Below are 21,838 nucleotides of genomic sequence, written 5' to 3'. Positions count from 1 at the left end.
AGTCTTAAATTTAAGAGTTTTAAATTGAGAATGGATGTTGTTTTGTCTTTAGTAGCCTTTCCAAGTTCCACCTAGAAAAAATTACTTCATTAAAGGACAAGAATTCATATACAAGCAAATGTATTTGCTTGTGAGAATTCTCTTAGACTCTTAAAATTCAATTTTACTTATTCTTTGTAAATTTGTAATTTTTAATACAGGCAGTTGAGGTAGACATTTTTTTTAATCACTTTCAAGTTTCACATGCATTGCAAGCTACCACAATCTCAATGAATTGAAAATTGGTATTTTACTTAAAATCATCAACAAGGGCTAGAATTAGGTTAATCCTTATATCATTTAGAAGTTAGGTTGTCTATGAATAAAGCAAAGCAAGTCTCACAGATGTACATGCATAAAACCAAATCGCTTGCATAACCATAATTCAATGATCCACTTGAGTAATTACTGCATAAATGGAAGACTCTTCATCATATTATAACAAGGACAGTAATTAGCAATCAATCGTTATAAAAGTTTGACAAATATATCAAAATATGTGAAAATATTTCTATTACATTAGAATTCAATAAGCATTTACAAGAGAAAATATATATACAAGAAGATAATAACAGAAATCTTAACAACTTAATAACTTAATTATAACTATAACTAAATTAGCCTATTGTTGCTAACTGTTTTGCTACTGCTGTTACTAACAAACTATTGTAGGATTGGACTCTATTGTTGCTGCTGCTTATTGTGGCTGCTTTGCTGCTACTACAATATCTAAATCCTCTGTCGAAGCTAATAGAAGCAGCAGAGTAGCCGCAATAAGCAATAACAATAACAGAGTGCAGTAGCCTAAGCATACAACAGTTTGTTAGTAACAGTAGCAGCAAAATGGTTATTAACAGCAGACTAATTTAGTTATAGTTATAGTTTAGTTATTAAGTTGTTAAGATTTCTATTATTATCTTCTTGTATATATATTATTTCTTGTAAACTCTTATTGAATTGTAATGCAATAGAAATATTTTCACAAACTTTGATATGGTATCAGAGCAATTTTAGAGCATTTTTCTCAAGCCTCTCAAATGGTTGATGCTCCAATTTCATCATCTCCTTCTTCATCATCAACCATTGATGATTTTATCAATCCATATTATCTTAGCAATTCAAATCATCCAGGTGTTGTTGCTATCAATAATTCATAATAAAATAAGAAAAAATTGGTAATTAAAGTCATCTCTTTTAGTCCAAATGATTAACTCTTTATTTTATTTTTTTATTTTTATTTATTTTTTTGCTAACTTATCACATGCATACATCACATTTTGATGAATATTTAAAAGATGATCCAAAATTAGGGAAAAAAAAAACAAGTAACTCAATCACACGAGTGATGCATTATCATGATTTAAAAAAAGGTACAAAAAATAAGCATTAATTAATATTAGAATTCCTCTCAAGCATGTAATATCTACTTTGTAATGTTTTAAACACTAAATGCACATACTCCATAATCCATATCTATTTTCAAAGTCATCTAAAAATTAATTAGGTTTGAACTTCATAAAACTCGATCACTCTATAAATTAATATTTATGAAATATTAATTAATAATATTGTCACCATTAGGAGGATGAAAAAAAAGTTTATTGAAACATTTAACATGAAATTATTTTTAATATGTTTTGTATAATGGGTAAAAATATGAAGAATATTTTCTTAAATTTCAATTAAAATCTTTACAAAAATTATTTAAACACCTAGCTAAATAGCGAATTTCAAATTTTAAATTTAGTTATGTCTAAATTTGAGCAAATTATAATATAAAATTTTATTCTAATACACTAATGTTCATTCATCTTCTCCAACATTATTTTAATCGTTAATATTTTAAAAAATGCGGACCGGTTCCATCACTACAATGTGGTGTTTTCTTTTTTAGTCCCATACATCAAATTTAATCGATAATTTGCCGAATTTTAGAACGGAAAATTCTTGTTTTTTCCACTCCATCATCTCGTTCAGACAGGATCGTTCGACACCGATTGCCTTCGACGCCATTCCTCTTTCTCTTTCTCTGTCTCTGTGATCAATTAGCCATGCAGGCATGAATCCTCCGCCATAGGCCACAGCTGAACTGCATCCGCAAAAGCCTTCGAGATAGAAGAGAATGGTGCAGCATTTGAAGCAGCAACTGAAGCGATTCCCTTTGTTGGCACACCACCTTCCCCCCTCACGCCCTCTGTACTTATCAACCTCATCTCCTCACTTCCCCAACCAATCACATTCCCACCATAGCAATTTCACCTCCATTCCTCCTCCTTCGAAGACCCATCTGTACGCTTCCCTCTTTTGCACCCTCATCCACCTCTACCTAACCTGCGGAAGATTCTCCCAAGCATCCGAGGCCTTCCTGTCCATGCGGAGAACTCACGGCTTCGTTCCGAACTTACCCTCCTGGAATCAGCTGCTGTACCAATTCAACGCCTCTGGGTTGATTCCACTGGTATGGTTGATCTATTCCGAGATGCTCTCCTGTGGTGTAATTCCAAATGTTTTCACCCACAACTTGGTAGTTCACTCTCTCTGCAAAGTGGGTAGGTTGGCACCGGCTTTAGATTTGCTTCGGACTGTTGAATTCGACACTGTTACTTACAATACTGTTATTTGGGGGTTTTGTAAAGAAGGATTGGTTGAGCGGGGTTTTGGGTTTTTGTCTGAAATGGTCAAGAAGGGTGTTTACATTGATTCCTTTACTTGCAATATTTTGGTTAAGGGCTTTTGCCGAATTGGGTGGTTGGGATATGCAGAGTGGGTCATGGATAACCTGGTTAATGGGGGGATCAGGCGGGATGTTGTGGGAATGAACACCTTGATTGATGGGTATTGCAAAGATGGAGATATGAGCGGTGCGCTTGAGTTGATGCAGAGTATGAGGAGCGAGGGTGTGTGCGCTGACATTATTAGTTATAATACTATGATCAATGGTTTCTGCCAGAGGGGTGATTTTGCTGCAGCCAAGAATCTGATGGTTGAAGTTTTGAGGGGCCAGGGTGGTGATGGTGGTGGTTTTCTGAAAAACGATGATATTGAGTATGGGACTAATAATGCGGGCAAGGATATTGTTCCAGGGAGCCTAGGATTTGAACCCAACCTAATTACACACACCACTTTTATTAGTTCATATTGTAGGCAGAAGGGGCTTGAGGAAGCATTGTCTTTGTACGAGGAAATGGTCATGAATGGGTTCTTGCCAGACGTTGTTACTTACAGTTCCATTATATATGGTCTTTGTAAGCAAGGAAGGTTAGCCGAAGCCAAATTGCTTTTTAGGGAGATGGCAAAGATGGGGGTGGATCCCAATCATGTCAGCTACTCTACTATTATGGATGCATTCTTTAAGGAAGGGAGTGCTGCAGGAGCCTTTAGCCTTCAAAGTCAAATGGTAATTCGCGGTATTTCCTTTGACACAGTTGCTTGCACAACTTTGATGGACGGGCTTTTCAAGCTCAGAAAGGCCAATGAAGCTGAGGAGTTGTTTGAGACAATTTTGAAGCTTGATCTAGTTCCAAGTTATGTCACCTATTCTGCATTGATTGATGGTCGTTGCAAGTTGGGAGACATAAATGGTGTAGAAGAAGTATTGCAAAAAATGGTGGAGAACCATGCTGATCCAAATGTTTTCACTTACTGCTCTATCATTAATGGCTACACGAAGAAGGGGGTGCTTGATGAAGCTGTTAATGTTATGAGGAAGATGGAGCACCAAAACATCTTCCCAAATGTTCATGTTTATACTACAGTAATTGATGGCTATTTCAAGGCAGGGAAACTGGATATTGCTGTCAATCTCTACGAGGAAATGAAATTAAGGGGATTAAATGATGACACTTTCATACTTGATGCTTTTGTAAACAACTTGAAAAGAAGTAAAAGGATGGAGGAAGCTCATGGACTATTTAAAGAGATGACATCTAGGGGCTTATTGCCTGACCATGTTAATTACACATCCTTAGTGGATGGATTTTTCAAAATGGGAAAGGATTCAGCTGCTCTTAAGATGGCTCAGGAAATGATAGAGAAAAATTTAGGTTTTGATGTTGTTGCATACAATGTACTAATTAATGGTCTCTCAAGGCTTGGCAAATATGAAGTGCAATCTATCTTTACAGAAATGAAACAATTGGGTTTGGCACCAGACCGCTCTACATACAACACCATGATTAATGCATACTGCAAAGAGGGGAATTTGACTAATGCTCTCAAAATTTGGAAAGAAATGAAGAGTGGCGGATTCATGCCAAACTCAATCACGTGCAACACTCTAGTTGGTGGCCTTTGTCAAGCTGGTGAGATTGATGAAGCAATGAACTTGTTGGAGGAAATGTCAGTTATGGGGTGTTGCCCTTCTGCAACTACTCATAGATTATTGCTTGATGCATCTTCAAAGACAAAAAGGGCTGAAATAATTTTGAGAATGCACGAGCGGCTTGTAGGTATGGGACTTAATCTCAATCAGTCAGCTTATAACTCTCTCATTATTGTCCTTTGCAGGCTGGGTATGACCAGGAAAGCCACTTCCATATTGGAAGACATGACTGGAAGAGGCATATTACCAGATACTATCACTTACAATGCCCTTGTACATGGATATTGCAAAAGTAGTCATTTAAAGAGGGCCTTCAGCACGTATTCTCAAATGTTGGTTGAAGGAGTTTCTCCAAATATGGCAACTTACAATATCCTTCTAAGGGGTCTCTGCTTTGCTGGTTTGATGCAAAAAGCAGTTGAATTAGTTGAACAAATGAAGCAAAGAGGCATGGTACCCAACGCTACTACTTATGATATATTGATTTATGGCCATGCAAAGATTGAAAATATAAAGGAGTCTATGAAACTTTACTGTGAAATGGTAACCAAAGGTTTTATTCCCAAAGCTAGCACCTATAATGTGCTTATTAGTGATTTTGCCAAGGTAGGAAAGATGAGTCAGGCCAGAGAGCTTGTGAATGAGATGCAATTAAGAGGTATACAACCTAATTCTTCAACTTATGACATATTGATCTGTGGCTGGTGCAAGCTATCAAATCAGGTAGAGCTAGATAGGGTGTCAAGAGCATCATATCAGGCAGAGGTAAAAAGGTTACTAAAAGAGATGAATGAGAAAGGGTTTATTCCATGCAAAAGTACCCTTTTGTGTATAAGTTCTGCCCTTGCAAGACCAGGAAAGAAACGCAATGCTCAGAAATTAGTGAATGCGCTATTCCGGGGAGGGAAGACTTAATAGTTGGCTACAAAGCAAAGATTGGGAAATATTGTTCTAGTTTCCAAGACAGTCTTTCCTGCACTATTAATGTTTATTCAACTGCTGGTAGTTTAATCCATCACTGGCATACAGTTCTGCTGCTGCCTACTCCAGTCTAATGCATCACTGTGATATGTTGCTATAAAGCTTCATAAATGGTAAGAATTCTTGATATGTTGGCATCAGCCATGATCAATCGTTCTAATTTTGGTTTGTTTCCAGCAACCTATTTCTTGCCTGCCTGTTGCTAACTTACTAATACCATGTTGTGATAGATATTATAGTTTTTGAAGCTTCGTAAAGACTGCAAGAAGAGGCTTCCTGTGACTCATGTAATTTCAATTCAGAGACCTTGGAGTGCAGCTTGTGGGCTTGTAAATGGGCTGCAAATATCTGGCATTGCTTTGGTTTGGCATCATCCTTTTAAGCCTTTTGGATATGGATCCTGGATTTGGATATAGATCCCGGAGGTTGGCTTCATGACAACTTTGGTGGACAGTCTTCAGAGAAATTGGATTTGGTCTTTTTAGACAGTCCTCAGATCTGTATTAAATAAGAAGAACAATGTTGTTTTCAAGTAGCATTCTTAAGATTCAGAGAATGGTGGATGTAGCTATGAGCAGTCTTGTGAAGTCCAGGAAAGCCAATGGAACTCTGCATCTTCTTGGCTGGCAGCTTCAGTTTGAAGGTCAGTGGAAAGCTGGATTAAGACCAATGTCGATGCTTCTTGGAGTTTGACCAATATCTCAAGAGGAATGGGACTATGGGCATAATTATTTCAAGTTTGCGGAGGGGCGTTTGCGGCAACAGCAGCAGTGAAAATTTCCTAGTTCCCCACTCTTCATCAGCCCTTCACATATTGGAAATGTGCTTTCTGCTATGGCGCCCTGCTTGCTATTGTGGTTGGTATCCTGAAGTTGGTGCTTGAATGGGACTTGGTCCACGTGGTTAAACTTGTTAATGCCTGTTCAGTATGCTTACATCTGGTGGTATTGTTAGTGGAAAATATTCAAGTTTTTGCTTGAAGATATCTCATCTTTTGCTGCACCCATATTGCTAGAGATGGGAATGAGGTAGCGACTTGTCTCGTGGCTTTTGCTGGAGGCATTTGATGATACATTGTTTGGACTGTCAATCCTCCAGATTTCATCAACAGTCTGCTGTTAAGTATGTTTCCTCTTAATTAATCTTATCTTTCTATAAAAAAAATGTCACGACTAAAATATAAAATCTAGAGATTATTATCTTATTATTAACTACGGGGTATGGTTGAAGTGCCCCCAAAAAATTGATCATGTATTATTTATGTAAAGGATATCAAATCATTGATTCTTTATGCTGGTGCACTAGTATGTAAATGACCGGAATGATACAAAAGGAGAGATTAGTTGTATATTTATTAAAGTTTAGCTTGGAGTGTTAACTGGTTCAACTTAATCAATTTTGGCTTTATGTTATTGAAATCTTTTTAAATGCTTATGTCTGCTCATGTCCATTATGTGATTAGGGCTTAAATCCCATATGAAATTTGATGAATTATAAATGTGAAGAAATTTGGGGGGCAAGTATGGACTTTGTTACATTTACACCACTATGTTTGGGGGGCAAGTATGGACTTAGTTACATTTACACCACTATTAACACCTTCACTTTTAGTACCATGATAACTGAAATGACTTGATTCACTTTTGTTCTAAAACACCATGCCTGTACTACTTGAATCAACCTGTTTTCTGGTTTGAAATGATATAATTCTCATTTCATTTTATACATCTCTAACTGCAGTAGTATCATTCATACTCATGCTTAAGATGCATGTATTCCCACCCAAAAACGGTTTTTGGCTTTTACTATATATATATTCCCCCCCCCCCCTTTTTATCTCCATTGTCTCTGGTCTCTTCCACTCCTCAAGGTTGTCTATCAATTGTGTCTTTATTTATTCTTCTTATTTTTCCTTCTTATGAGAAACATAGATTTGATGCGCATTGCAAGAAAATTGTTCTTTTGCGACAAACTGAATTCCATCAGTAAAAGTAACTTCTTGTGACAAAATTTAAACAGATCGCTAAAACCTTACAAACAGAGGCCTCTAGTGACAAGTTTTGTAACTTTGTCACTGAAAGTTGGGCAGGAAACAAAAGTTTATTTCACGGGTTATCGGAATCTGTTTAGCAATTCCAATAATAGTTTAGGCGACGAAATCTTGTCATTGCCAAAGAGTTCTTAAGAGATGAGACCAAACGACATCAATTTCATTTTCCTTTTGAATAACACTAGAAAGAAACAATGTTGTTTGGTAATGTGTTTTAAAAGCCTATTTCCCCCACTTCACTGTTCATCTACATCTTTCCCCTCTCCACCTGCGTGGCTTCTCTTCCCCATTTCACTATTCATTTTTGTCTCCCCCACCCCCAAGGTGCTTTCTCTCCCTCTGAAATCCCTCTTCCCCGAGCCACCCTGCTACCATTGTGAGCACTGGCAGCACCTTTGCAATCCCGTTTTCTAAAAACATTTTCTTTCACCACCATAACTTATGCCTCCACTCCCCGTGGCTGCCCAGAGTACTTCCCCAGCTACATCTCCTTTGTCCACGTATTCAACACCACTTTGTGCGAAGGCAAGCAATCCTCTGGAGCTATCATAACCAGCAAGGAGAAGCTTGAGATTGCCTGCATCTTGAAGGATAATTAGTGCATCTTTGATAGTCTAGCAAAAGTTGAGCGGCGTGTTGTGTTTTACATAAAAATTTAAGTTTATTTCATCCAACTTGTGATAAGAAAGGAATAGACATTCATATGGTGAAAATTTTGAATAGTTATTCTTTGTTTGTTCTTTGTAATGTGTTCGTAAAAAAGTTTCACTTTATTATTTTCTTTATGGTAAAAATTAAAAAACATAAGACTAATTGTAACTAACTCAATATAACTAATCTATTCCTAGGAGTAGGCATTTCTGAACCAAATGTAATTTTGTTTAAGTTGCAAATTACACCCTTTCTTTCTCAGTCCCTCTCATCATAGTTTATGGCATGCTCGGGGTTGTGTTATGAATATGTCGAGGGTTGCTTATTTGGAGATGTAGTATAAATTTAAAAAAAAAAAAAATAGTGGTGTATGGGTGATTGGGTCTGAAATAGAGTCTCTTAAATTGGAAGCTGGGTGATTGGGCTGTTCACCTTTCTGGTTTCATTTGTTTTCCCCCTTTGTTATATAGGGCCATTATTGATCCTGCCCATTAATAATCTTTGTATTATTGGCTTTATAGTTTCTATGTGTTGCATAAAGCTTTGAGACCTCAGCTCTTTTAATAGTAGATTGAAACCATAAAATGTAAATTTGCCATGAAACTATATGCTGCTATTTTTCTGTTCTGCTATTCTGCTGTATGTGGCTGTATAGACTGCGCCCATGAACTTATCAAATTGCCACGTACAAAATTGTTCTGCTGTATTTGTTTATCTGGCTGTTCTACTATTTTTCAACTACAATATCATCCCAATGTGTCTATTGTATTTGTTATTTGTTGTGTATGTTGTATTTGCAGTATTTGCTGTATTTGAGCATACAATATGTTGTATTTGCTGTATCTACTAATCAAATTTGCTGCATTTGTTGTATTGTGCTTAGATGATGGCTTTTGACTTGCACAGGTGTTGGTTTTTTATTTGGTTTTTTTAGGTAAATCACAAAGGAAATTCATGTGCAAGCAACAAAATACACTATTGGCTATTTATTTGTCTTCTTTGCTTAAATGTGGTTGCTAGTGTGATGCATATGGGACCATTTGGGATACTGGGCATGAATTTTCGAAACAATTTCCGATTTCATGAATTTTTGTGCAGAAAATAGTGCAAATGGTGTCACCGGTTCCTAAATTCTCTTTGTAATTTTTAAATCCTACACAATTTTCCCTCTTATGACTCTGATGTATGGAGGTTTGTCCACACTATGAGCACCATCCAAGGCTCCCTAATTGTTTCTTCCTTTGTTAACATATGCCTCGGATTTAGCAAAACTTGGGGGAATCTTACAAGGTAATATAATTATGAACTTGAATTTAATTCATTTTACCTACCCTCTTTAGACTTGGTTCTAGTATTTGAAAACATTATACTTTAGAACTATCCAAATTCTCATTCATGGTTTCTAATTGTTTCACCGTACCCTCCTCTCCTTAGGTTATCCAGTCTTCTTGTTATGTACCCGTGGTTTGTGTGGTTGGTCTTCCTGTTTGTGAGGGGCTTTCCTCAGGCATTGTTTCCCATACGCAAATATCTCTCATGCTCCTGTAATATTGCAAATTTAGTTGACAAGACCATTATTTGGCACTCTTCTGTTTTCTACAACTCAATAGTTGTGCGGAGATTAGCCTGCCCATGCTTATTCGGTTGGTCATTAGCCAACATGTATTCTTTAAAATGTTACATTTTACACCTATATATTTGTCTCTCTAAATGAAACAAAGAACTTGAAAGCGTGGATATTTTAGTGTAGTATTTGAAGTGCATTCACCCCCTTGCCCATGTCATAATGGAAATGTCGGAATTGTCTAGGCTTTTGCTGCAATCCTTAATGTGGTTGGTGCTTACAATAATGCTTGGGATGTGACTAAGCAAATTTGCCGCACAAATTGCTCCTACCTTATGTCATCCGCTCCATGGTATCAAGTGAATGCTAGTTTCTTCTTCTTCTGTTGGGTTATAGATTAGTCACTTCTTGACACACTACTTTCTGTAAATTATAATGTAGGATCAAAATTCTATATCCATTTCAGTCTTGTATTTAAGGCTAGCCATGCCTATTGGAAGATGGGGGCAACACTTGTTTCATTGGCAGAGCTTTAGTCACTATCCTAGAGGTTTAAATTTATGCACAATTTTGAAAAGATGACTCTTGGTTTTAAACTTTTACTGTAAAATTGTTTTGTATTTTTTACAAAGTTGGGCTTCTTGCTACGCACAGAAAATTCTAAAATTTGATGAAATTTGAAATTGATAGTTCATTAGCTGATGCAGAAACTGAAATTTAGATCCAAGCCCCCTAATCCATTTTTTTAACATTGATTTTCCCTCTTATGTTAATGACTTCTTATGCAGTTAATTGGAACATATTTTTGCTGTAGCAAGGCTTTCAGGTGCTACACCACCTCCAACACATGTCCTCACCTGAAGCATTGGTCTATAGGTACATGCATAGTTCTATGCTCTTGTAAAAATTTCCGTCTTTTTCATATGTTTTACTCTAGTTGAGACTAAGTGTTTTCAGAGAGAAGTATTTTTGGGTAGACTCCAGGAGTTTTGATAGATGATACTGGAGAGTTATGTTTTTGTGTATGTATATTTTGGGGAGATACTGAATTCTGGTATTGTGTATAATGTATATGATTGTACAGTTTTATGTTGTTCGCTGCATAGGTGTATTTCAGTAGTCATTACAGGAATATCAGAGTAAAATGATTATTAGTCTATTTATAGTTTATATTTAAAAAAAAAAAATGCTATGAATTTTGAGGTCGTTACATTTTAGTATCAGAGTTTAGGTTGTTAGGTTCTGCAAACTCTAGAGTACAACAGAAAACAATACCAAAATATAGGAATGAATTTTGAGGAAAGATAAAAATTAGGATAGAACATAATATCAGTGAGTCAATGTTGGGGAAGTAAGATGAGAATTTAGGGTTCCGTTCTATAGTTTGGAAGCAGGAACTTTGGGGTGGTTTTCGTGATTTTCCTGGGGTAACGATTTCAGGAAAACCATAGCAAACTATCGTCGATTCCTATTTCCATATGGTAGAACTAGACCTTAAATTAGTAATAGGTGGTATAGAGATATTTTGGTTAGAATAACACTATGAAGTTCAGGTTCTTAGAATAATTTGTTATTATTGTAGGATGAAACTAGGAGGTAGTAGTGCCCATGCTAGCGGCAATGATGGAAGAGGGTCGTCTAGCATAGGAGGCGGGGACTCAGATGCTGTCTTGCGCAGCGTTGCTTAGCAGGTCATGATTGAGATTGCACGAAACTGCAAGGAGCAGGGAGGTCCATACACGATGCAAGGGTGTACGATAGAGAAGTTCACGAAGATGAACCCTCCAACATTTTCAAGAGTAGTTGATCCTGCAGTTGGAGTAGCTGATCCTGCAGTTGCTGAGAACTGGATGCAAGGGATAGAGAAAATATTGATGGTGCTCCACTGCATCGATGAGCAGAGGGTTCTTTATGCCACGTATAAGTTGGCAGGGGAAGCCGAGAGATGGTAGACGAGATATATATAAGTAGGTGACAGTTCTAAAGATACATGACTTCTTTGAGTTAGTAGATAGAGCCACAGTAGTGAAGGAGAGTAAGCAGACAGATGTGGGAGTATTGAGCCAGAGGAAGAGGTCCACGCCACCAGGATTTCAGGCGGGTTCCAGTCGGGGCCCATGGAGAGGAAACTGGCATGGAAGGGGCTAGAGGCAGATGACAGGACACCGAGAGTTTTAGGGTGAGCAGACTTATCCCATTTGCCCTGGATGTGGCTGGAGGCATCAAAGTGAGTGTAGGATAGGAGAAAATGTCTGCTATCGGTGTGGGAGATTCGGTCATAGGGCTTGGTCATGTCAAGGACCGCCTGTTCATATACCAGTTTGTAGACCGTTCCAGGGTGGTTACCAGACACCTTGTGGAGACCAGCAGAGGAACACAACACCGGCAATGGTCTATGCATTAACGTCAGGAGATGCTAAAGTTGCTAGAGACGTCGTGACAGGTATTCTTACTGCTTTACCATATAAAGTTGTCGTTTTATTTGACACGGGTGTCACTCATTCTTTCGTGTCTTTGGGATATACTAAATTAGCTGGAGTTAAGGCACAGTTGTTAGATGTTGAATTGTTAGTAGCCACGCCGATTGGATCAGTAATGAGGTGTAGAAGAGTGTTTAAAAATTTTTCAGTAGGAATTCAGGGGAAAGTACTACCAGCCAATCTCGTGGTATTAGATATGCAGGGTTCGATGTGATATTGAGTATGGACTGGTTGACTGCTAACCACGCTAGCATAGATTGTCATAAAAAAGAAGTAATTTTCAGACCCCTAGGTGAATAAGAATTCAGATATACAGGTTCACGTGTGCACGCCTCACCACAGTTAGTATCGACAATTCAGGCAAGGAAGTTACTTCAAGGTAGTTGCCAAGGGTATATTGCCTACATAAAGGAGTTGCCGATGGAAGAACTGAAACAGACTGACATTCTAGTAGTCAGAGAATTTTCAAATGTATTTCCAGAGAAATTACCTGGCACCGTACAGAATGACTCCAGTTGAACTGAAAGAATTAAAAGACCAGTTGCAGGAGTTGATGGATAAATGGTTTATCAGGCCTAGTGTGTTGCCTTGGGGAGCACCAGTTATGTTTGTGAAAAAGAAAGATGAGATTACGAGGATGTGTATAGATTATAGAGAAATAAATAAACTAACAGTTAAGAATAAATATCCTCTTATCAGAATTGACGATTTATTTGATTAGCTCTAGGGGACCCAAGTCTATTCTAAGATGGACCTACGGTCGGGTTACCACCAGGTGAAAGTTAGAGTAGAGGACATTTTGAAGACAACTTTTCGAACCAAGTATGGGCACTGCGAGTTCTTAATAATGTCGTTCGGATTGACTAATGCACCGGTAATGTTTATGGACCTAATGAATCGGGTGTTTCATTAGTACTTATCAGTTTGTTGTGGTATTTATTGATGATATATTGGTCTACTCGAAGAGTTTTGAGGAGCACGAGGATCATCTAAGGATGGTATTGCAGGTGTTAATGGATAAGAAGTTATACGTAAAATTCAAGAAATGTGAATTCTGGTTGAGGTAGGTCACTTTCCTTGGGCATGTGATCTCCGGAGATGGCATATCAGTTGATCCGAGTAAAATAGAAGCAATAGTGAGTTGGGTGAGATCAATTAATGTTCAGGAGGTTAGGAGCTTTCTAGGTCTGGCAGGGTATTACCAATGTTTTGTGGATGGTTTCTCCAGATGATCGGGTCCACTGACACGACTCACGAGGAAGAATGTGAGGTTTGAATGGACAGATGATTGTGAACAGAGCTTCCAGGAGTTAAAGCGGTGTTTGGTCACGACACCAGTGTTATCTATACCATCAGGAGAGGATGAATTTATGATATACAGTGATGCATCCCAAAAGGGATTCAGGTGCGTGTTGATGTAGCATGGGAAAGTTATTGTCTATGCTTCTCAGCGGCTTAAAGAATATGAAAAGAACTACCCGGTAAATGATTTAGAGTTAGCTGCAGTGGTGTATGCTCTGAAGATATGAAGGCACTACCTTTATGGTAGGTGATGTGAAATCTTCACTGACCATAAAAGTTTGAAATATTACTTCACTCAAAAAGGATTGAATATGAGGCAAAGAAGATAGTTAGAGCTTATTAAAGATTATAATTGTACGATCAGTTATCATCCAAGGAAAGCAAATGTGGTAGCTGATGCGCTGAGCCGAAAGTCAGTGAGTACAACATTGTTAGCAGTGGAGATTCAGCACCCGATTCGGATGGACCTGAAGAGGTTCGGTGTAGAGTTAGTAGAGGGTGGTCACTAGGCATTTATTGACAACCTGGTGATACAACCTACCTTACAAGAAAGAATTAAACTACTCAGGGAAATGATGCAGAATTAGTAGAGTTGATAGAAAAGGTGCAGGACGGACATGAGGAGGAGTTTAGTTTATTAGATTATGGAGCCCTACGATTTCGTACTAGACTATGCATTCTTGCATTGAGATTAAAAGAGCTATCTTAGAGGAGACACATAGATCCCTATACACAGTTCATCCTGGTAGTACTAAAATGTATCGGGATCTTCGAGAAACCTTCTGGTGGAGTGGAATGAAGAGAGAGATAGTGGAATTCGTAGAGTAGTTTTTGACGTGCTAGCAGGTAAAGGATGAGCACCAGAGGCCGGTAGGACAATTGCAGTCATTCCACACCCCCGAGTGGAAGTGAGACCATATATCTATGAATTTTGTCATAGGTTTGCCGCTAGCGCTACATGGACAGAACGTCATTTAGGTAATTGTAGATTGGCTGACGAAGACTGCCCACTTCCTACCTATTAAAGTCAGCTACCTTATGAACAGACTGGTAGAGATATACATTCAGGAGATAGTTCAACGTCATGGAGTGCCAGTATCTATAGTTTCAGATCAAAACCCGCATTTCACATCACGATTTTGGAGGAGCTTACAGGAGGCTTTGGGGTTTCAGTTATCATTCAGTACAACCTTTCATCCTCAGACTAATGGGCAGATAGAGAGGTCAATTCAGGTACTTGAAGATATGCTTCGAGCGTGTGTGCTTAATTTCGGGGGTAGTTGGACCCAGTATATACCGTTGGTTGAGTTTGCGTATAATAATAGCTATCGGGCTAGCATTGGGATGACACCTTACGAGGCATTGTATGGTAGGAGGTGTCGTTCTTCGCTATACTGGGATGAAATGGGTGAGAGGTGAGTTTTTGGACCAGAATTAGTACAGCAGGCATATGATAAAGTCCGACTAATTAAAGACAGAATCAGTGTAACTTAGAGTCGGCAGAAAAGCTACACAAATACTCACCTTCGAAAATCAGAATTTGATGTGGAAGATCAGGTGTTTTTGAAAGTAGCACCGTTGAAAGGGGCTATGAGATTTGGGAGGAAGGGTAAGCTGAGCCCTAGGTTTATAGACTCATTCGAGATGGTAGAAAAAGTGGGTCCAGTTGCTTATAGGTTAGTTTTACCACCAGCTCTATCTAGAATGCACGATGTATTTCATGTTTCCATGCTAAAGAAATATGTCCTGGACCCCTCTCATGTGATCAGTTACAAGAAGATAGAGCTCAGGGATACCTAAGCATATAAAGAGACACTAGTGCATATCTTAGATAGAAAAGAACAAGAGTTGCGTACTAAGAGAATTCCACTAGTAAAAATCTTGTGGAGAAATCATGCGATGGACGAGACCTCGTGGGAGCTAGAAGAGGAGATACGACAGAAATACTCACAACTGTTTGGTGGGGATCAAAAGTAGTCAGGGGTGATAATTCAGAGAAAATTAGTATTATTTATTTTAATGCGGAGTAATTAAAGTATGAATGTATATTAGATTAAAGGGTAGATAGTGTTTTTGGTTATGAAAGAATTTTCTTTTTATGTATATATTTATAATCTCCCATAACTTTAGTTGTAATCACGGTATTCCTCCGCTATAAGTGAGGGTAAGTTATAAAATAGGTAGCCAATTTTCCTTAGAGGACGGTGTATAACACAGATAGCAAATTTCAAGGACGAAATTTTATAAGGAGGGGAAAATGTAAATACCTAGAAAATAAGAATAATTAAATAAAGAGGAAAAGGAAAATTTAAGGAGGTAAAGCAGGGTTCATCAACGAATGCCCTGACTTCGTCGACGAACTCCCTTATACGGTTCGTGGAAAAAGTTTAGTGTCTTGTCGATGAAGAGATACCGAGAGGGGGACATGCAGACCCTTTGGTTCGTCAACGAACTCATTATCCTCGTCGACGAACTTCCTTCTTCGACTCGTCGACGAGTCCATGTGTCTCGTCGACGAAGCCACGTGGCAGCAATATATATATATATATATATATATACGCAAATTTGAATTTTGAGCGAAAATTTAGCTAATTCTCTCTCTCTCTCTCTCTCTCTCTCTCTCTCTCTCTCACTTCTCTCTAGATTTTCGGCTCCGTTTCTCCCCGGTTCGACGATCAGAAGCTACCACGATGATCTTGAGGAGATTCTCTATAATTTAACCGGAACAGAATTTCGATTTGAGAAGTTTGGGAACCATCCTAAAATCAAGATAAGTAGGTTATTTAAGGGTTATTTGGCTTGTAGGATTTTCTGAACTCTGATTTGGTTTTAAATGTTGTTATACTAGTATTTGGGATGATTAAATTTGGGGATCATGAGTTGTCTCTACTACAAAGATCATTGTGCTCTGGACTGGGGGTGAAAACGGAAAGCTTTAAACCTCAAAAAGGCCTTAGGCAGTGGGATCCCTCCCCTTATGTGTTTGACATAATACTTTGGTTTATTCTCCCATTGACTCAAATTATTTAGTTGTGTAAAGAAATTTTTTCAACTTATCTTGGCTAGTGTTATGCAGAATAAATGGAAACCTGTCAAAATTACAGAGGATGTAATACCATCTCCAATCCCTTCCTTGCAGATGGTCCCTGCTTTTTCCGAAGGCCTCAGCTTCTCAAATCTAATATTATTTTTTTCATATTGGAAGCTCTATATGTGCTTTCCCATGTTCTTAAATATGTTCTCCTTTTCATTTTCTAACCTTGTTCCATGGGTCACATTGATGTCATTTATTTATTTATTTACTTATCTGTTATGTCCCAAGAATCTATACGGAGGACAATGCCCCACGGAGGTCTCACTACTTCTCATCTCTCCTAATTCTTAATAGGTTAGAGTTCAGGTATAGAACTTGTGCAGTGTTAGTGTATAATGTGTGCATGGAGCAAATGAATGAATGAATGCAAATAAAAATGTAGAAAAAAAAAAAGATAATTCTACTACATAAAGGAATAGCCAATTTAGAAAAGGAGAAAATACAAGAGTGCACAATGATAACACATATACATTACAAAATAGGCAAAGATCACAGGGCGTATCAAGCTAACTACCAACTTAAACATGTGCAATTGTTCACAACAAACACAAATAGAACGAAGACAATATATACAAGCGGTTTGACTCTCAAAGTATTTCCTAGCCGAGTTGTCAAGTTGTCAATGCCAAATTTTGTCCAAGGGTGCTAATATATATATTTAAAAAACACAGGAAAAATAAAGAAAAACCTTGCAAAAAGGTTTTGTAAAAAAAAAAAAAATGAGTTCGTGAGTACATTTATGCATAAGGAAGGTGATTAGCCACTCATCTTAGTGATGATTAACATCTTAGCACTCCTAACAATACCTATTTGTAGAATGCTTATAGCAATTATGTATGTGTTGCCTTTGAAACGAAAAGAAAAAGAAAATAGAAGAGGGAAAAGATCCCTTTTGGTCATCCAATGGTAGGATCATTGTCCAAGCACTTCAATATAAATATTGTTTTAAAAGGGATTGACCTTAGAACCCAATTTTTTTTTTTTTTTTCAAGAAAACATCATGATGGTGATAGTGATTGATGAAAAGAAAACTATTTGTTTGAAAAATGTTCAACAAGAATTCAAAGTTTTAGGAAATGGGATTGAGCTTGTATTACCAGTATTTGAAAAAGGGTAAGTGAGATAAGTGAGTTTGCAAATGAGAGTTTGAGTTGAAATGTGTAGTAATATGTATGAGTTTTTGAAATTCTAGGGCTTCATCATCAACCTTATTGAAAATTAAGAAAACACTTCAAAATATTGTTAGCTTTGGTGCAGCCCCAAGAGGGGGGGTGAAACGAGAATTTTAAAATTATCACATTGGTTAATCAATTTAATAGCAATATTACACAACCTAGGGTCAGTGTATGCAATTAACAAATAAACATACACGTGTAGTAAAAGTAAAGTGCAGAAAAGTAAACAATACATGCAATATGTTATCGAGGTTCAGCCAAATTGCCTACGTCCCCACCTTGGCTACTGATTACACGCCGAAACTGCGTAATTGGACGACTTTAACCCGGACTTTACGGCTTATATTTTTAATTAAATGTCCAATTATATCTAATATTTTAACAAAGTGTCGAATTTAGTATTCTTGAGTTTCATTGCACAATTTTTGGTATTTTTTTGTCGCAGGAAAAGTCCCGGGAGCCAATACCGACACCTTTCATATTTTGTGCATAACTTTTCTATCCGAACTCCGATCGAGATGATTCAAATTTCTGGAGAAAGAGGAAAGGATTATCTACAACTTTCATCTTTTGAATTTTGTGAGAAACGGGCTCCAGGAAGGTCAAAACAGATCGTGTTCGTGAAGAACAAAAACTGAAAATATATAAATATACATGTAAATATTTGTGTTGATGTGACCCGGCCATGCAGGGTCGGGTCGGGTTGGGTTAGCCGGGTCTAGGTTTTTCTTTTTTTTCCCCTTTAAATTCTCCTCTATTGGGGGCTTCCAGGCACGCTCTTCTCTTCCCCTATTCTCCCTAACCTTTCTTCATTCTGTTGTTTTTTTTTTCCAGCCAACCAGCCGTGAGCCAGCGGCCACGACCCCCCGGCACCATTCTTCTCTTTCCCCTGTTTACTTCCCTTTATCCTTCTCTCTCTCTGTTTTATCCTTCCCCGTCCCTTCGGCCTCCTCTCCAGCAGATACACAGCAGAGCACAGCAGCTCTGCAACTCCACGGACCACCACCAGTGGCAACACTATCTCGGCGATTTTGCACTGTAACAGCAAACCCGAGCGCTCCTCCCTCTATTTTCTAGCCCAGCAACAGCAGCCCCTACGGCCAGCCGTGATTCCAGCCTCCTCGAAGCCAATCTCTAGCCCGAGAGCATCACTGCCACAGCCAGAACTCCGGCAAGTCTCCACCACAGCAACCCGAGAGTTCCACCGAGGCCTCCCTCTGTTTTTTTTCTCTTTTCCTTCTCTATCTCTCTCTCCCTTTGTTTTTCTTTTATTTCTTCTTTTATTATTAAGTTGGTTATGATTAATGTTTTTATTTATTGAAGTTAATTGGAAAAAAATTGATTTTGAATGTTATTGTATTTCAATTATTTATTTGAATTCTCAAGTAATATTAGCAGTGAATTTTATTCGTTTTAAATTAATTATTTTTATTCGTAATTTTTGTTAAAGGTTCGGTTTTTATTGTCTACGTATGTGTTTCATTGAGTTTTTATTGGTGCGTGTTTTAATTTTGTGTTCAAAGTTATTGTTTTTAGTTAACGTGTGTTTTGATACTTGCTCGATTAGACGTAGGATTTCCATTTTTTTTCTATTGCAAGCATGAGTGACTAAGTTCGGTAACTCGGGTTGTGGGTCGATGTCGTTTGCGTTTCATGGTTTATTAGTTATCCTATGATATCATTGTTAAACTTTTATTTAGTTAAAACCGAAAATTGAAGGCATCGTTGATAAAACGCTAGCTCTTGTTTCTTGATTTGTTGTTGACGTTGGGCACATCAAAACCTTGATTTAATCTAGGATTTTCATCAACTAATTTACACGACATTCGGTTGATGCTTAATGAGAGTTATATTTTCTTCCATTTGGATGTGACAAATTTACTCGAGTTTAGTAATAAAATTTCATCTTATTAATGTCTTGATTGGATTAATAAGAAGAGGAGTAAGGCCTAGGGAATTAGTAGACTATGGAAGCAAGCAGACATTGACCCATAACCCGAGTGTTTGGTAAAACAGTTTCAGTTAATCTGTTTAGTTTTGGTGGGATTATTAGATTTACATTTTTAGAAAATTGATAAAATTTTAGTTTCATTTTGATAGTTTACTCAACCTTCTCTCACTTGTTTACTGTTTTCAAAATCTTAAAAGACCAAAAAGATTTTCAAACTCCATTTTTCAGCAACAGGATTTCACTAAACTTGCGTAAACACTTTGATACTCAGTGGTCCCTGTGGAATACGATCTTGGACTCATCCTTGATACAACTTGACACTTCTGCACTTGGAAGCATAACTCAGAACGAGTCAGCTACACCAGTACAAATATTTCACTATGGCTCACTTAATGGGTAGAGCGACATTGATTACAATCAGGTCAATTCAAGAGGCTGACCTCAACCAACACACTTAACCAGGATGGCACACCTAGCTTTCCTAATCAGGTCTAAGTTAGTCCAGGACTATTCCATATGACTAATCTCCCTCTTCAGGCTCACGCCTGGAATACAACAAATGATATGAAATTTTGTACATGGAAATGCGTTTTTTCACAAACAGATATATACACCAGTATAGCTCAAGCAATATTACAAGCACGTATGATATGTAAATATGCTCAGTGCTCTAATGTATGCTAAACACTCAAATAAGTATAGATTATTAGTCTAGATCTAGAGTGTACATCAAAGCAAGATTTGAAACACAGTATGTGAATATCACAAAATCATATCAAGGTTTCAAATATGCTTGCTAGTTGATTCAAACAAACTCAATAAGATATTCTCAATGAACTAAGCATAAGGAGTGTTTGAATACACGTTTTGAAAATGATTTTGCACACAAAAAATATAAGTTTAGGTGTCTTACAATGACAATGCAAGAACCACAACCTTCTAAGTCTTCCCACACAAGATTTATCAAATAAAATCGGTTAAATAACTTAAGACTATACTCTCAAATAAAATCAATCAAATAATATAGCAAATGAGAGTACTAGCTAGTGAGATTAAGCACAAACACTTTAGAAATACTCACAACACTTGAAGGATAAAGAAGAATGAAGTTTTGAAGTGTATGCGAGTAGTATAGGCTATAAAATGATTTTTGAATTTGAGAGAATTTTGGCCTTAATGATTTTGCTAATTTTGCCTTAATTTTGCAAATGAAGAGATATATATAGGCATTGGCAAAATTATGACCGCTGGGGATACCAAGGATATTATTAATATTGTTTTAAAATGTTTTAGCACAATTAACCCCATTTAAAAAATTTAACTGTGGTAAACAAATTTTCAAACCTGAGAGTACCGGTCGACCGGATTTGAGGTTCGGTTGACCGAGAGAAATTTGAACTGAGAGTTCGGTCAATCGCACTAAGTATCCCAAGGGCGATTTTTCATTCTAGCGCGGTTTGGTCGACCAAGTGAATTTGAACTGAGTGGTTCGATCAACCGGGCAGTTATGGCATCTCCCGAGGACCTTCGGTTGACTAGGGCATTGAAGTACTTTCCTAGTCGGTCAATCGAAAGGTCAAAGTGTTGACCAGGGGAAGTTCGGTCGACCAACATAATTGAACTGGTCTGGTTTGGTCGATCGAGCCATGGTCAAACTGTTAACCTAGGCCGGTTCGGTCGACTGTGAGAAATTATGCTTTTAAGTTTGGTCGACCGAACATGTATTTTACATACATTTTGGTTCTAAGTTTCTTATACCTTAACCCTATTCATATGAGCATATATATTTAAGAAGATAGGACATATTTTTATAAATTATAGGGAGTCCTAAGGTCAGTCTAGGTCTTCTTTTAGGACACCGAAAAAATTTGGTGTTGGTCAACTAAAGTCAACCGAAGGATGATCCCTAAGGTCTTTCTATGGTCTGTGTAGGTACCTAAAGTCCAATTAGGGTCGATTTGAGCATACCTACCTATCATGCATGATGTAAATTATTACAAGTCATATGAGTGTACAGTCCATAATAATATTACATCCCAAAATGAAGAAAGTGAAAAAGAAATACAAATACAACACAGAACTTCTTCATTCATTGGCACGAACACCACACGTCATTATGATATGTCTTTCAGTCCGAATACACGTGCACAGTGAACCTGCATGCAAGCCTTAGTACAACCATCAGTATTAAGAGTATTTGTCATGATCAAAATTGAGCGTGACCTATTAG

General features: G+C 37.6%; 1 protein-coding gene across 3 annotated transcripts; it reads left to right on the top strand.

Annotated features, from left to right (window-relative positions):
• Window positions 1-1,957: 1,957 nt before the first annotated feature.
• Window positions 1,958-19,071, top strand: LOC131159239 (pentatricopeptide repeat-containing protein At5g14770, mitochondrial). 3 transcript variants are annotated; one of them, XM_058113983.1, is made up of 4 exons: window positions 1,958-5,454; window positions 5,572-6,463; window positions 10,395-10,482; window positions 18,103-19,071. In XM_058113983.1, exon 1 carries the CDS (start codon window positions 2,162-2,164, stop codon window positions 5,273-5,275), a length of 3,114 nt encoding a protein of 1,037 aa, XP_057969966.1. In that variant the 5' UTR covers window positions 1,958-2,161; the 3' UTR covers window positions 5,276-5,454; window positions 5,572-6,463; window positions 10,395-10,482; window positions 18,103-19,071. The 3 variants fall into 3 exon arrangements, with proteins under 3 accessions (XP_057969966.1, XP_057969963.1, XP_057969965.1); XM_058113982.1 differs by lacking the exon at window positions 18,103-19,071 and having other exon boundaries at window positions 1,960-5,454; window positions 10,395-10,702; XM_058113980.1 differs by lacking the exons at window positions 10,395-10,482; window positions 18,103-19,071 and having other exon boundaries at window positions 5,572-6,753.
• Window positions 19,072-21,838: the final 2,767 nt, after the last annotated feature.

This window comes from Malania oleifera, chromosome 7 (genome assembly GCF_029873635.1).
Source record: "Malania oleifera isolate guangnan ecotype guangnan chromosome 7, ASM2987363v1, whole genome shotgun sequence".
Lineage (NCBI taxonomy): Eukaryota > Viridiplantae > Streptophyta > Magnoliopsida > Santalales > Ximeniaceae > Malania > Malania oleifera.
The sequence above is the reverse complement of the archived record's forward strand: the minus strand, read 5'-3'. Positions and strand labels throughout refer to the sequence as shown.